Source organism: Primulina huaijiensis, chromosome 3 (assembly GCF_012295235.1).
Source record: "Primulina huaijiensis isolate GDHJ02 chromosome 3, ASM1229523v2, whole genome shotgun sequence".
Taxonomy (NCBI): Eukaryota; Viridiplantae; Streptophyta; class Magnoliopsida; order Lamiales; family Gesneriaceae; genus Primulina; species Primulina huaijiensis.
Genome location: NC_133308.1, coordinates 28,676,409 through 28,692,602, shown reverse-complemented (window position 1 = coordinate 28,692,602; position 16,194 = coordinate 28,676,409). Strand labels below are relative to the sequence as shown.

The 16,194-nt window shown below is 31.0% G+C and overlaps 2 protein-coding genes across 2 annotated transcripts; both read left to right on the top strand.

Moving 5' to 3' along the window:
* On the top strand, nt 1-955 carry LOC140972420 (uncharacterized). The gene is made up of 3 exons (XM_073434854.1): nt 1-88; nt 388-476; nt 619-955. The coding sequence occupies exons 1-3, from the start codon at nt 65-67 to the stop codon at nt 764-766; spliced, it is 261 nt and encodes an 86-aa protein (XP_073290955.1). The 5' UTR covers nt 1-64; the 3' UTR covers nt 767-955.
* A 12,361-nt stretch (nt 956-13,316) lies between these two features.
* On the top strand, nt 13,317-16,160 carry LOC140974421 (cytochrome P450 85A1-like). Its single transcript, XM_073437867.1, has 7 exons — nt 13,317-13,522; nt 13,640-13,961; nt 14,059-14,451; nt 14,540-14,626; nt 14,714-14,792; nt 15,425-15,531; nt 15,661-16,160. Exons 1-7 carry the CDS (start codon nt 13,332-13,334, stop codon nt 15,871-15,873), a joined length of 1,392 nt encoding a protein of 463 aa, XP_073293968.1. The 5' UTR covers nt 13,317-13,331; the 3' UTR covers nt 15,874-16,160.
* The last annotated feature ends 34 nt before the right edge of the window (nt 16,161-16,194 follow it).

Sequence of the window (16,194 nt, the reverse complement as noted above, 5' to 3'; positions counted from 1 at the left end):
CTTAGAAGAAACATATTTTTATTTATTTATTTATTATTATACATATATAGGCCAGAGACATCAAATGGGGCGTTGGATGAAACCCGAGGTATATTATGAATTTCGGGTGTGTGTGTGTGTCTATATATATATATATATATATATATCTCGAGTTTTATGTTTTCTATTATATATATTAAGTGGGATTGTGTTATAAATTATAAAAATATTAATTTTACTCATTCGTACGTACGTAATATTTTACCTTCAAATTTAGGATACAGAATTTTATCTTTTAATAATTTAATTAACACCTATCAAAATAATTCTTTTAAAATTTTGTTTTAGGAATTATATGTTATTCAAGAATGACAGTAACTATTTTAAAAAATCAATAAATGAAAACAGGTTTACCCTCTGATGGCTGCCATGGCCTTTGTTACTGGGATGTGCATATCCCAACTTACAAGGAATTTGCTACTTAATCCCGATGTCAGGTACAAATTCCTTTCTATTTTTTCCATTTTATTATTATTATTGCTAATTGATTTAAATATTTGAGATCCAATAATAGTAAGTGGAATATTAATTACATGCATGATAAAATGATAAAAATTAAAACTCCCACATTGTTGGCAGAATAAACAAAGTTCATCGCAAAACAGCTGTTCTTGACAACCAAGAGGAAGGCGAAAGATACGCAGAGCACGGCCTCCGTAAGTTCCTCCGTACACGGCCACCAGAGGTCATGCCGACTGTCAACCGCTTCTTCTCCGATGAAAACTGAATGAACTTGTTATAATCATCCCCTTTCTTCATGAATTCAAAACTTATATTCACAACTTGTAAAATAAAAACCCTAGCTCGTGGTTAGTCATGTTTCGAAAGTCTAAACAAAAAATCGAAACAATTGCGATTTTCACTTCTACTGTAATCATGTTCATTTTCTAAGGCAAAGTAAAGATCTTGGTTTACCGAGTGTAGTTTAATTTATATAAGTGAAAAAAAGGAAAGAAACATATATAGACGAGTTATAAATACAATAAATTAATATATTTTGAAGAGTAATATGAGTACTCTACTTTAAAATTTTTGTGCGTTAGATGTTAATTAAAAAAAATATTAGTTAGAATAATTTAAAAGATATATAAACTTATTAGGTATTACAATTGATCAAATTAACATATATCTTCCATGCCATACATACCAAAAAGTAATCAAGTTAACGTGATAAAATTATAAAGGAAGCAAATTTTGGGGAAAAAAATTATGCTAAGGTTTTTACTATTCAATTTTTTATGTATAAATGACACATATGGTCAATATTTCTGTATTATAGGAATTTGAGTGAAATTCTTCAAGCTGTGATCCATCATAAAATAATATCTTTATAAGTTATTTATATAGTTTAGCACATTTAAAAGTAATCAAATAAAGTTTATAATATAATTTAGACGTCTTATTTAATTTGGCATTTTATTGCATACATTGATAATTAATTATATATTATAAAAAATCAAAATAATATAATAAAATTTACTACTGCAGATTAAACATATTAAAATATTTATTATCTGCCATTTAGAAACATATTCTATAAGTGAATGACCGTCACTACTTCTAGAAAATTTGGAGCCCATATTTATCGCGATGTTGTGTACTTTAAACAAGGCCCAATTAGATTGTTAAGCAATGGGGCTTTCTATATATAATATAATATAATTATATAAATATGTGTGTGTGTGTGTGTGGACAAGTATAATTTCAGTTTCATTATGATTTTGGTTTTATACGTCGTGAAATTTCAGTCTTAATCATATATATTTTAATTTCTTGCAATATAATTAGTTATTTTTTGAGAGAACGGTGCATCAACATCATTTCGACATTATGTCAACACTATATTAATCTCTCGTCAATGTCATGTCGGAACAAAGACTAAACTTGTTAGGGAAAAAAATTGTGCACAACTTCCCAACATGACTCCATTAAGGATCGTGGATGGGTCCAAAGAGGGAACTTTATCATCAATTATCAATTAGTATTATTTAGTTGTGCCTTATAGTTTGTACTAAAGTGGCATCATTTAACTAACTTTATAATGTAAACGTCTCAACTAAAAGCGTATATTATAAAAGAATGACAATAAATAATTATTTAGCAGATTTAACCTACAATTTTTGAAGTAATAACGACAGTCTACAAACCTGATTTGTAGGGTATAATATAAATTCAATTAAATAATTTATTGAAACGACCAATCATTTTTATATAAATTTGGAAATTCTTGTCAGCTATTTATTGGCAACACAGAAAATACAAAAAAATTAGGTGTTATTAGTGAAATAATATTAATATATAATAATTAATAAGCGTGCGTGCCAAAATAAATAGTTGATCAAAATTTTAGTATTTTTTAAAAATATATTTGTGGGAATCATGTGATTAGGTGAATTTTGTGGCATCTAACACATGCTTTCAGATCCTAAAATGTAATAAACTAACATAAAGAATTGTAAAGTAAATTCTCAAAGAAATCCAAATAACTCTTTTCTTTAGTTTATTATATTATATATAATACAAATAAAACTGTATAATATGGGTTTATGTTTAGTTAAAATAAAGAATAAGAGGATCATCACGATCTTTCCCTATCTCTCATGATTTCTTTATGAACAATAATGTGGTAAATAAAAATTAATACTAATTAGTGTTTAATTAAAAGAATGTTATGATTGGAAAAGTATGATGCAAATAAAAAAAAAGTCAATTTAATGTCCTTTATAATGTCATATGCTTTGTCTTACGTCTAATATGTCTTCAGTTTACATTGCTTAATTATGATAATTAAACGTCTAATTATTTGTTTTAAACCATAATAATTTTGAAATAATAGAAGTTTGAACCTTTTTTTTTTCAATTTCTTCGGATCCTTATAAGAACTAAATCGTTCGCCACAATTAAAATTTTCAGTTTCATATTTAATTAAATTATTTTTATATAAATCGATCAGTTTTATGCAGGAAGACAAATAAATCAAGGATGTTGTCATTAGGGTTTTATTAAGTATAGGGAAACTTGCAAATTTTGTATTTTTGCAAAAAAAAAAAGACCAAAATTGTCAAAACAAAAAGAAAAAGATGAAACTAAAACTCATAGCGAACCAAAATCGCAAAACGTCATACATAGAGAACAGGAAAAACAATTTTCCCTAAAATATATAAGCTACAACTTCTTATTTACTTCCATCTCCGAATCAAGCCACAAATCAAAGAAAATCATTTAACCAAGAAAAGAACGCAATGCAAGATACCAAATAGAAAATAACACACAGCCAAAACTGATATAAATTCACAAGCAATCCAAAGAGGAAATATGCCTCGATTCCTTTCTTTCTCTCTTTCCTTTTTTAAATTTTATGAAAATAAAATATCGTAGGGCTAGGGATAATGAGAGGTGGGTATTCAAGGACGATTACGATAGTCCCACGAGGGGTAACATGCGAATGGAAAATTTTCCATGGACACCTTTATTTAACATAAGAGAAAAAATGAATCAATGGAAGGGCTAAATTTCTTGCTTATTGTGGCCAAGCAATCACCGGATCACATGGCAGTAAAGTTCTGGCTCGCATAATATTTTGTTCTTGCTAAGCGCGATCATTACCGTGCGATGGCTAGCTAGTATATAATATAGATACGTGGGCTATATCGAATTAATGCAAGAGGAGAATATAAAGTTGATAAATGGATTGCAACAGAGCGATGTGTGCCAATGGTGAAATATGGGAAGAAACAAAAGCAAGGACAAAGAAATTGAAAGGGTCGTCAATCAAAAGGGGGACCTTATTAACACATGGTGTGGGGTTTCGTATGGCTTTTTGAGTAATTTTTGCAATGGTGCCAGCCAAAAGCTAAGATTCTTTCGCCATATGTTGGTTGGAAGAGCACATACATATATATTTGTGGGAATGGTTGTGAAAATATATAATTCGAATTTAAACTCTAAAATTCATTTTTTTTAAAAAAAAAAATCAAAATATGTGAGTGACGATTGCGTATCGAATGAGAATATATAAAGATCTTCGCTCGCAAAAGGACGTGTAGTTCCAAATGATTCAATATTAAATATCAAATGAAACTCTATCTATTTTAGAAATGGTTCTTTAAAATATGTGAAAGTCTTGCGTATGTTAGTTATGATGCCTAATTTTTTATACAATTAATATGTTATATAATGAGAATAAAGGATGGATAGGATATTTATTTGCACGAAGTCAGTGTCTAATTGTCTGTCACATGTGCATGCATGAAGATGAGATTTAGATACTTCATTTACCTACATCCACATATATCAAAGTTGGATAAAATCGAGGGCAAACCAAGGGATCGGAGGAGGGCGAGGAAAGCGATTTTGTTCATTTTTCGCGTAAATTAACTTGGATAGAATAAAATAAGGGGCGATTTGAAGGAGTGATCGATATCTCGTGAGTTTACGGATTAGATTATCAATCATTGTAACTCGTCGTACCCATCCTAACCTTGGTAATTAAATGGCGTAAACAAGATATATATATATATATATTATGTATAAATTTTAAATTTTTGTACAAATATTTTGGTACTAATCTTTTCATAATCCTACAAAAATAATTGGTACGGCCTAACCCATTTAATGTTTAGTACGTACTTGAGAGCAGAAAGCGATCAATTTCACATCAACATATGCGTGTGCAAATTTGCAGCAAAGAATCTCCATATATTATTGATTCTGGATATCATTTAATATGTATTTATTGTTGCACCGTGGTGGAATAAAGACCTGGAATTCTTGATTTATTAGTTCAAGATTCAGGACCATGCATGTAATGAATGATCTCTAAATGCTGCATTACAAGCATGGTCCATACAATATACCAACAAATCGAAACCAAGATGAAGAAGAGTATAATCGAAAAGTGTGATAAGATTTCCGTTTATTATTGTAAACAAAATCGCGCTTACAAATTATTGTCATCTGCCTTTTGATTTAAATAAGTTTCTTGCAAGTTGATACAAAGTGATTGAAAAATTGATGATGTTTTTTATTAGGGTGAGCGAAACCGAATCAAACCAGAAAACCAAATCAAACCATTAGTTTGGATTGGGTTTTTAGCCGATCATGGTCTAGATTGATTTTAAAATTAACCAAACCGAAACAATTGATTTGGTTCGAATCTTAGTTTTAAAAAATCCATAGTGAACCAATTATATTAAAATATTTTTTAAAGTATATATTAAAGTTGTGATAAATTGGTAGTGGGTGACTATCAATATTGTCTATCTATAATAGCTAATTCAGAAAATTTACAAAATATTTTATTTGAAAAAATAATTAAAATGTGAAAATCGAGCATCGAAATCGAAACCAAACAGAAATGTTGTAAATTGTTTGGAGTGAGTTTGCTTTTGNAGGAGCAATTGATGCCATTGCCACCCGCAGAGCGGCAATAGTAAATAAAGTGCGAAAACTAGAAAAGAAAGGCAGCAGCTTTCTTTCCCTGTGGATATTAATATTTTTCAAGCTCATGCAGTAATTAAAGAATTTCGTGCCATAACATAAATAAATTGAATTTTAAAATGTCAGAGAGGACCATTACAATTAATTTATGAAAATGACATTTAACTGCATTACACTTATCTTTCTGCATTCGGTACGTGCATCATTCATCGAGTCAACCGTCCTATTATCCGGATCGACTCTGTCCGGTCTATACTATCGTTAAAGGTCGGAATATGGCCTGATACGTGAAACCACCGGTTCAACCCAACAACCGGCGGTTCTAGACCCATTGTCGGGTCAATTAGGCAATTCACATCTCATTTAAGTTTTTCTTTTTTCCCCTTTATAGGCCTCTTCATTACTTTTCTTGATTTAATAAACCGTGGCCAGGGAAAAACGAAGAAGAAGCTACGTGAAATCCCACTAAATGCATCGGGACTGTGTTTATTATAAATTTAATATATTAGAGACAGAAACAGAAAATAAAGAAACCTAATAGGGAAAACTTCATTAAATTATAACCATGTGAACCTAAAAAAATCATTTAATTTCTGATGTGAAATAAATGATTTTAAAATTCTATTATCGTGAATATTCATTTTGGTAAAATGACAAACGGTGATCTTACATGCATACGAATCTCAATGAATATTTATTTGTACTGTTAAATGTAAATCGTGTTTAAAAATTACTTAAAGCCACGCTTTGGCAATCCATACGAGATGTACGGATCTTATTGGATTTGAATTCACACACATTATTACAAATCAGGCCAATTTCGGATCGACGTGAAGATAAACATATCAACTTGTCCCTTTCCATGAATTATACTCAATTTTAAATCTGACCCATTAAACAACAACAACAACAATAATAATAATAATAGAATTTTAAAATCAGGAGTTTCAGAATTAAACCATTTTATAGCTAGTAACACGAGAATATAAGATTTTTTTAAAAAAATTTACTAATTTAATAACGATTACGGAATAAAGAAAAATGTACCAAGGATTTTTAGAAATTTTCGAATTTAAATACAAACTTTTTAGAAAACAATTTTCGATTTGTTAGGACACACACGCACAAAGCATTGGGGGCAACATAGGATGAAATGGGCAAAGTACTAAATTACGTGAAACCATCTTCGTGTACAGAAGCGTGTTTGATGGAACGACAATTATGGTGTAATAAAGAGACAAAAACCAATCAATTTCAGCTTCCCCTGGATAAAAACGAGTGCACGTGGATGCACCACCACACGTGCGGTCAATCATGCGTGGAGGCCCATCCGCCCACCCCCCCTCGCCACCACCATCCCCGAGGGGGGGTCCCCCTCCTCAGTCCTCAAACAGGATACGCACGTATGCGAGATCAGGTATTAATAACAAACACGACTTTGATTATGGATCACAAAAGTACTTGTCCCCAACGCACAAATTCTCTGCGAGAATGGATAAGTACAACATAATTTTGGTAGAAAATATGTTTTGAGTTGAGATCGAACTTGAAATATTGTCTCAAACTTAAGTTTTTTGTATCAGATGTATTATAAGACGAGCTCATATGAATTTATACGATAAATCTATATATTTGATATATTATACATCTACCATATACATTTATACGATAAATCGATGTTGTAAGTTTATATAGTTTAATATCATCTCCAAGACACTGGATTAAATGAATGTAATAACCAATTAGGTGAGGATGCTTCGTACTAAAAACATTCAGTCGACTAGATGACGACGAATATAATTAATATCACTCGACCCATTAATTAGGAACACCAATCCATACAACATTTCGATCATACATTTCACATTATGACAATTACAATTTTGGACACAACAAATTGCTTATTTGGTCAACCTAAACATTCTTATAGCAATTTCACATTATTCATTGAATCCTAGAATCCAAAATCAACTATAGAAATTTAAAAAAAAAAAAAAAAAAAAAANCTTGCAATACCCGTTTTTGCACAAAATTAGTAAGCGATGATAATCGATCGATCGCGATCAGATTTTACGTACACATCTAAAATAAGATAGAATCAAATCAAATTAAATTGAATAAAACCTCGTGTGAAATACCTGTGTTTGATTAATTTAATTGAATCGAGTCTATATGTATAATTTTGTACGTATCTTGAAAATAGCTAGCATTTTATCGTTATATAGAAGGAGAAAAATCTTGTCAATAATTCAGTGGAAGGGAAAAAAAATAATTGTAGGGAGAGAAAAGTGAGGAGGTCTTCCATGGCCAACTTTATGAAAAAGCATAAGAAAACAAAATGGAGGCCCTCGTGCAAGTCTGGAGCTTTGATTGTGTATCACACATTTATTGCAGCAAATAACTCTACAGTCCCCACCCCACTTCAATTCTATATTTCATATATACATTTAAAATTATCATTTTTTTTCTTTTCAAAGAGCAAGAATGATGTTAAACCCGGGATAATTTAAATTGGGTCGAGTCAACTCGGATGCATAACCGAACTAAATTCGTAGAAATCAGGTCGAACCGGCCGAGTGTTGTCGAGATATAATTAACTCGAACGAATTATCCAGCATCGTATGTGATCAACGGATATCGATTTGGTTCTCTTAATAAATATTTAATTTATGAATATTTAATGAAATGTATATAATTGAAAAGTAATATCGATCGGCTAAAATAAAGAAGAGGGGATAATACATGCACGTGCGGTGGACAAGACATTCGTTCCTTATATTTATATATTTCTCTCGCGAAATTATAAATTACAATTATATATGCAAGCAACTTTTTGCAGCCAATTGTGTGTAGTCTCCACGCACTTGTTCTTAGCTTACCAATCATATTTTCCAATCGTTTTCAATAACCCCGCGATTTATTGCAATTTTAATTTTAAAATAAATAAATTTTGGGATTTTATTTTTACCTAATTTTTTTTAATCAATTGTCGGCAATCACTGATCACACAAGTCATCAAGATATGTATAATATAAAAAATAACGACCAAAAAATATATATAAATTAATTTGTTTTGATAAAATACTAATAAGAGATGTTCCATCTAATTTTTTGGGTCCAATATTACCGATAGTTGTCAAATTGTCCTTTATAGTATACAAAGAAAAATTTAGATAATGAAATTAATTGTCCAATCAAGTATAAGCCGAATACATGTAAGATTGAGAATTGTAATAGAATACGGAATTCAATGTTTCGCTCAAAAGAGTAGTACTTCGATACTGTTTTTTCAAGTGTGTACGTGTTTATATATAAGGGTGATTCTAATTTTGCGTATATTTTTATACGAGATGTTTATATATAAAGATGATTCTAACTTCATGCGAATTTTTATAGATGAACATCTGAAATTAAAAAAAAAAAAAAAACAATTTAGGTGAGATCGTCATTGCTTTTTTGTTTTGTATAAGATGTTTGTACGAACATCTTAGATATACACAGAGGGATAAGTATTTTTGGTATAGCATAAAATCACTCTATATATAAATATAATATATATGTCTAGTGTGATATATTTATACTGAGTTTTTTGATCAATTTTTAAAATAGGTAATTAGCTACAATTACATAAGTTTAAACTAACGTAACATTAATAATGTTATACATCAGCTTTTTGATAATTTTTTTTTTCAATTTTAAAATTTTTTAACAATCTGACGCTAATATGACACAAGTGGAACACTAACGTCTATCGTGTCATATCATCACTCCCTGTGAAAAAATATCAAAATTCCAAAAATCGAAAGATACGATACTAAAGAGAGAATATAATGCATAAATATACATTAAGCTTTAATATTATATATTGTAATTTTATTAGTATAATTTTTTTCCCTAAATCGACTATGCTGGAATATTTTTTTCTATCTAATTGTGTATTAGCCTTTTATTTTCTATATTCTAATCATAAAATTATAATAGTGTGGGAATGGAAATTTTGAGGAAATTGATGTTTCCGGAAAATCAAAATCAATCTCTTACTGAATAATCTATGAATTCGTTTTTTCCCTCGATTCAGACTCTTATTTAATAATATAGTACTGTGTGCATTTTTGTAGTTTCAAATATATTTGAAAGATGGTTTTAATATATCCGACCATGAAAATTTTAGTTTTTTTTTATTTTTTTGTTGAATCAATTGTTGTCTGGTAACTATATTTTGACTATAAAATAGTTTTTTTTGCCAAAATTATGTAAGTAAATGACCAATATAATTACTAATTTTGATAATTACATTCATAAACACATTTACATGTCACCAGAGAATTTTTGATTCCATAATTAAAAAAAATTTAACAATGATATTAATGATTTAATCACATGATTTTGGGAAAAAATAATTAAAAAAATCGATCACTAACACATGTTTAAATGACTATAATTGATTCAACAAAATATACAAAACTAAAAATGTCATACCTCTGAACATATATGACTAAAAAGATATTATATACAGAAAAATCTTAAATTAATATAATAAAAATTTTAAAAAAATTAGAAACTATTGATTTAAAATAAATTATACAAGCTATAATAAGAAAAAAAGAATGCCAAAATTTACAATAGTTCATACATAACAAATTCCAAAAACCAGTTCTATCTCCAGAACATAGTTTCTTGTAATAAGAATCAATTGGATAAATTGCCACGACTCTTGTATTAAAAAAAAAAAAAAAAAGAAAATAGAAAGAATAGCAGCATATTTCTTTGATATTAAAAAGAGGGACTGTGTCATATCCCTTTCGAAGGATCTGCCTACGGATCCACACTTTTCTTCAAGTCGTTGTCCAGCCTACCTTTTTGTGCCACACTTCATTATCTCTACAAACACTCTTACTTTGTATTATGAACAAAAAAAGTGATAAAATCATTAAAATCAATGGTAATAATATAAAGTCTACCGATGAATGCATGTACTTAATTAAATTAATTTTACCAAACAGATTCAAACATTTAATTATCTCACGTCAGATAATCTTTCGAGCTAAATTAATTTTTCCACCAATTACATATAATTTGATAGACTATTGAATTATCGTAGAAGAAAATATTCTTTCGATCTTTAAAATGAATGTTCTCCCTGAGCATTCAAAAATGTAAGTTATTTAAAAAAAAAAAAAAATTAATGAGGTATAAGAAATATTTAATCTCATATACGACATAATTTTTCTTGTGACAAAATATAATATTGTAAGTTAAGTCAAAGTTTGAATATTCAAATTGTTCTGACATGATTATTTTATGTTTTTTAGCACACTAGCTAAGCATATATTAAATCAAGCTGGAGATAATCACTTTAGTTGAAAAGATAAATGATTTGACCAAAAAATAAATTTGTCTTAAAAAACATTATTTCACGAAGAAAAATAAAACCAAGAAATTTGTGACACGAAAAGTATTATTGTCGCATGCATATGTTTAATATTTTTCTTACCAACCGATAAGACTACTCAAGCATGTAAGCCCGTAGCAATCGTTTGTACGGTATCACCACATCACATTTTCTTTTCTTTTCTTTTCTTTTCTTTTTCTTTTTTTAAAAAATAAAATTTATGTGATAAACCTAGAAATGTGAAACAAATCCAAATTTTTATTCAAAAAATTGTGAAAATAATATAAAAATAATAGAATGTCAACAAATATTTGAATTTTGATGGGTAAATTAATATTTCGAAATAAGTTTAAATCCTATACAAAAAATGTGATTTTTATATTAAAAAATATATTCTAAAGCAAAGAGCCAACTCCCCTCTATTGCACCCCCTTCCCCCCCAATTAAATTAGCAGTATATGATATATAGGAACACGCGTGAATAGTCCCTCTCCACATTGAATGGTACAATCAATATATAAAACTGTTTATATAAATATATATATATAGTATAAATAAATATATAAAACTGTTTATATATATTAAACTGTTCAATCATCGACATATAAATTATATTTCCTGATTTTTTTCAATTTTTTTTGGGTTGCGATATATATATATATATATACTCTGTAGGTTTCTACAATGATTGAGTCAAGATAATGGGTATTGGCTACGTATTAGAATTTATCTAGTTGTTTGTCATATTTCTTGTCGGATGTCGACTGCATCAAATATTGATAACGTTTCCATTAAAGAAAATTTTGACTGGGGTCATCTACCATTGTATTTGATGTGTGTATTGAGTGAACTTCGAATTTAACCCAATATTATATAAATCACTTCAACTCATGATCATTTAACTTTATGTATATCTACACCAACTCGCACATCCTTTAAGACATGTTTCCATAAATTTAATACAATTGCATGAGACATATCTAAATTCTAATTACATTTTATACTACGTACCCCTATCCCTATGTATGGCTTCCAAATTACTAGACGAGGAAATGTTGCATGAAATCTAAAATGGACAATAAAATTAAGGGTGGTCCGGGACAGATAGTACAAAATACTAAAAATTTATTAGCCATTTTTTTTAAAAAAAATGTGATTTCATCGAAGTCAGTTGCCACTCACCAGTTTCTTGAAATGTGTAGAACTGGAATTAAAAAATGTCCTCTACGTGTACAACTGCAAATGAAGAAGATTTGATTGCCTCTCATTATCTGACTTCTTTTTATTGCTCGACGCGAATTTCTAATACTGTTGAATTAGCTAGCACACCAAATCTAAGTAAAAAATTTATAAGCTCGTTTAGTCTCCTATGTACACAAGGCTCTATAAAGACGAGGATTGTTTGAAATATGATACTATATTAGAACATGGCGTGCATTGGGAAAGAGGAAAACATCCTCAAAAAAGTCAAATTTCACAAGACAAATTGCTAATAATCACAAGCCTATATGCTATAATCTTTCATTATATGTACATATACGAGAGGGACCGACTCGATCATTAGTACTATCTTCATTATAACACCTTGTCTCCAATTTAATAACCAGCACCATTTTCTCCACAAAAGAACACTTGCCCTTTTGCTTTTAATATAAGGAATTTGAGTAGAAAGTGCCCAGAAATCGAAATTTACTTTTAAATCAATTCAATGAGCAAAGGGCTCGAACATGAACAAAACTGCAAACAATATGCCTTTCAATTTTCAAGTCACTTTTGTACTTTATTTTATGCACAAATCTATCTGATAGACATGTGAACTACTCGATACCGAGGTTTTATAAATTTTCTTCTGATAGAGTGGCGTCCATGTGCTCCTCCTACCCCCCCCCCCCTCTAAATTTTTGATTAATTCTCTTTAAGAAATCTCATGATAATTAAACCAAACTAGAGTTCCGGTCTCCCCACGGCCGATGTATAAATCGAGAAAAAAACATATTCGGCTGAACCAATTTTCGAAATCAGAGCATAATAAAATATGACTTTCAAACTTCTGATACATGTTAGTATCTATCTTATAAAACTTTGAAAAAACACTCGGTTTTAAAATTGTCACCTTCTTTTTTTAAAAAAAAAATAAAAAGGAAAGAAAGAGGAAAAAAAACCTTAATAATATGGTTGTGTTGGAAAATTACACATTAAATCTAACAATCTCCAAAATGGCTTTACCTTCTTTTCTTTTTTTCACCATAAGTTTGAAGATGTCCTACCATTGCAGTTTGCATGATTGTGACGTATTCTACCTCTCTCTACCTCTGTCTCTCTGTCATCCATACGCCTACTGGTTTCTTATGTCTATATAAGCACCCGCACGAACTCATGATCAGCCAGTATTAAGAGCAAATCACACCTCTCCTCTCTCCATCTCTCTCTTTCTCACTATTGGAGATTCTCTGAAGAAACAATGGCAGGCTTGCTAGTACTTGCAGGGGTATTCTGGGGGCTCTGCATCTTGAGTGCTGCTTTATTGAGATGGAATGAAGTCAAATACAGGAAGAAGGGATTGCCTCCAGGTACCATGGGGTGGCCTGTTTTTGGAGAGACCACTGAGTTTCTCAAACAAGGTCCTGGATTCATGAAAAACCAGAGATCAAGGTAGATTTCACGGTTCTTGTTGCAAGATTCATTTTCCGTGTTATTTTCGTTCTTTTTTTAGTAAAATATAGTTCAAACTCTGGCCATTCTTTGACAAAACTTCTACTGCTGTGATAGATTTGGGAATTTCTTCAAGTCCCACATCCTGGGATGTCCCACCGTTGTTTCAATGGATCCAGAGCTAAACAGATACATTCTAGTGAATGAAGCAAAAGGGCTAGTACCTGGATATCCTCAGTCCATGTTAGACATATTAGGGAAATGCAATATTGCAGCAATCCACGGCTCTGCTCACAAGTACATGAGAGGGGCATTGCTTGCTCTCATCTCCCCCACCATGATCAAAGAGCAACTCCTGCCGAAAATCGACGATTTTATGAGATCGCATCTTAGTGATTGGGATAGCAAGATCATAGACATTCAAGAAAAAACAAAAGAGGTATGTTTCAGAAACTCAAGATCCAATGAAAGAAACGGTTTTTTGCCACGCTCCGTGGTTCATAGTTCTGACACTAGAATAACCGTGTTTATTTCAGATGGCGTTTCTATCATCACTGAGGCAAATAGCAAGGAATGAAGCTAACTCAATAGCTCACGATTTCATGCCTGAGTTCTTCAAGCTTGTATTGGGAACTCTTTCGCTGCCTATTAACCTTCCCAATACAAACTATCATCGTGGATTCCAGGCGAGGCTTAACATTACAAACTTATTGAGAAAACTAGTAGAAGAGAGACGAGCCAGTGGAGAAACTCAGTATGATATGCTTGGTTATCTTCTTCACAAAGAGAATAAATATAAGTTAAGTGACGAGGAAATGATTGACTTAATCATCACAATCTTGTATTCTGGATATGAGACCATTTCGACTACTTCTATGATGGCTGTCAAGTACCTTCATGATCATCCAAAAGTACTTGAAGAATTAAGGGTTAGTGTAGAATGTTTGAATTCAAAAGTGCGTGCTTATGTTTAGTTTGATATTTCCCAATTATCCTAACTCAATTTCGAATTTTCAGAAAGAACATATGGCAATCAGGGAAAAGAAAAAACCAGAGGACCCTATTGATTACAATGACTACAAATCAATGCGTTTCACACGTGCGGTAAGTAATGTAACGTCTCACATGAAAAATTCAGCACGCTAAATTTTCAGGGAGCTGATGCCTTTTTTCCTGATATTCTTGATGCAGGTTATATATGAGACATCAAGATTGGCTACAATAGTCAATGGGGTTTTGAGGAAAACAACTACAGATATGGAAATAAATGGTAAGTAAAATACTCCTTTTTGCTGTTTATTTAATAATTTAATGCCCTTGTGTGTTCTTTGTTATTTTTATCCTATCATGTTTTAACCTAGGCTGCCTTTCTAAAAAGAAAATGTTTTAACAATAGACAGGAAATCAAGATTTACTGTGTTAAAATATATTTTATAAAAGTAGCAGTTGCATACCTAAGCAATATGATAGAATAAGAGATCATCTTTCTTAATGGACCCTACCCTCTCAAGATCCACATGGAAAACCTACCATTCCAACCCAAGACATTCCATTGGTGTCCCCTCTTCTGTCCAAATGAATTATTTTGTTCATAATTGTGGATAAGAAAGAAGGAATCTAAAATCTCCAAGTGCAATTTCTCACTTCAGCCAGAAACTAAGGATTGACGCACCTTCTGTCTCTCTTGAGAACAAACGATTATTGTGATTTGATCTAGTTTACAGCAAAATATGCTAGAGTTCATGATAACACAAGTAACACTAGCTTAACTCCCAAAAAAGGTTATACGCCATCAATATATACTAAATAGTCACGCGTTCTTAGTTGATCCGCCCTGATCTTGCTGTATTTTGAAATCAAATGTTGCTACAAATGCTTACCTCTTGCTTGATCCCATTTCAGGATATGTCATCCCCAAAGGATGGAGAATATATGTGTACACAAGAGAGGTCAACTACGATCCACGATTGTATCCGGATCCATTAACTTTCAATCCATGGAGATGGATGGTTAGTATGCCAAACTCCCAGATTCAATTATTTCAAAAACTATACAACTACAAATCAATCATTTAAAGAAAAACAAACTAAACAAAAACTGACGAAAGGCACTAACTGAGACTGTATCGAACATTGCAGGTGAAAGGCCTTGAAAAACAAAACCATTTCTTGATTTTCGGAGGAGGAACGAGGCAGTGCCCTGGAAAAGAACTGGGATTGGCTGAAATATCAACATTTCTTCATTATTTTGTGACAAAATATAAATGGGAAGAAGTTGGGGGAGACAAGTTGATGAAGTTCCCAAGAGTTGAAGCGCCTAATGGACTTCACATTAAGATTTCCACTCACTAAATCCATCTACAATAACAATGTACAGAGAGAAGAATAGCAACGGTAGATTAGAGTAACGATCGGGATGTACATTATCTTTTTTTTCAACCAACACATCGAATTAGAGAATCGAAACCCATTTTTCCAGATCAATAATTCTTCAAATGATCCCATCCATCCATTTGTCTTCACATTAAGCTAAAGCTATATAAAAATTACATCAATATGAATACCATATCATTAACCATAGACTCGGTGGAAAGAAATTAAGGTGCTTCCGGTGGCGAGGACCACCGCGGACCACGAATAAAGTCGGGCAGCACCACCATCTAGTCATAGATT

Bases quoted from the DNA above. Each gene is read 5' to 3' on its own strand.
- LOC140972420 (XM_073434854.1), top strand. From the start codon at position 65: ATGGGGCGTTGGATGAAACCCGAG. The intron at 89-387 runs GTATATTATGAA...AAATGAAAACAG, and splicing joins GGCGTTGGATGAAACCCGAG to GTTTACCCTCTGATGGCTGC. The intron at 477-618 runs GTACAAATTCCT...CATTGTTGGCAG, and splicing joins CTACTTAATCCCGATGTCAG to AATAAACAAAGTTCATCGCA.
- LOC140974421 (XM_073437867.1), top strand. From the start codon at position 13,332: ATGGCAGGCTTGCTAGTACTTGCAGGGGTATTCTGGGGGCTCTGCATC. The intron at 13,523-13,639 runs GTAGATTTCACG...CTGCTGTGATAG, and splicing joins ATGAAAAACCAGAGATCAAG to ATTTGGGAATTTCTTCAAGT. The intron at 14,793-15,424 runs GTAAGTAAAATA...ATCCCATTTCAG, and splicing joins TACAGATATGGAAATAAATG to GATATGTCATCCCCAAAGGA.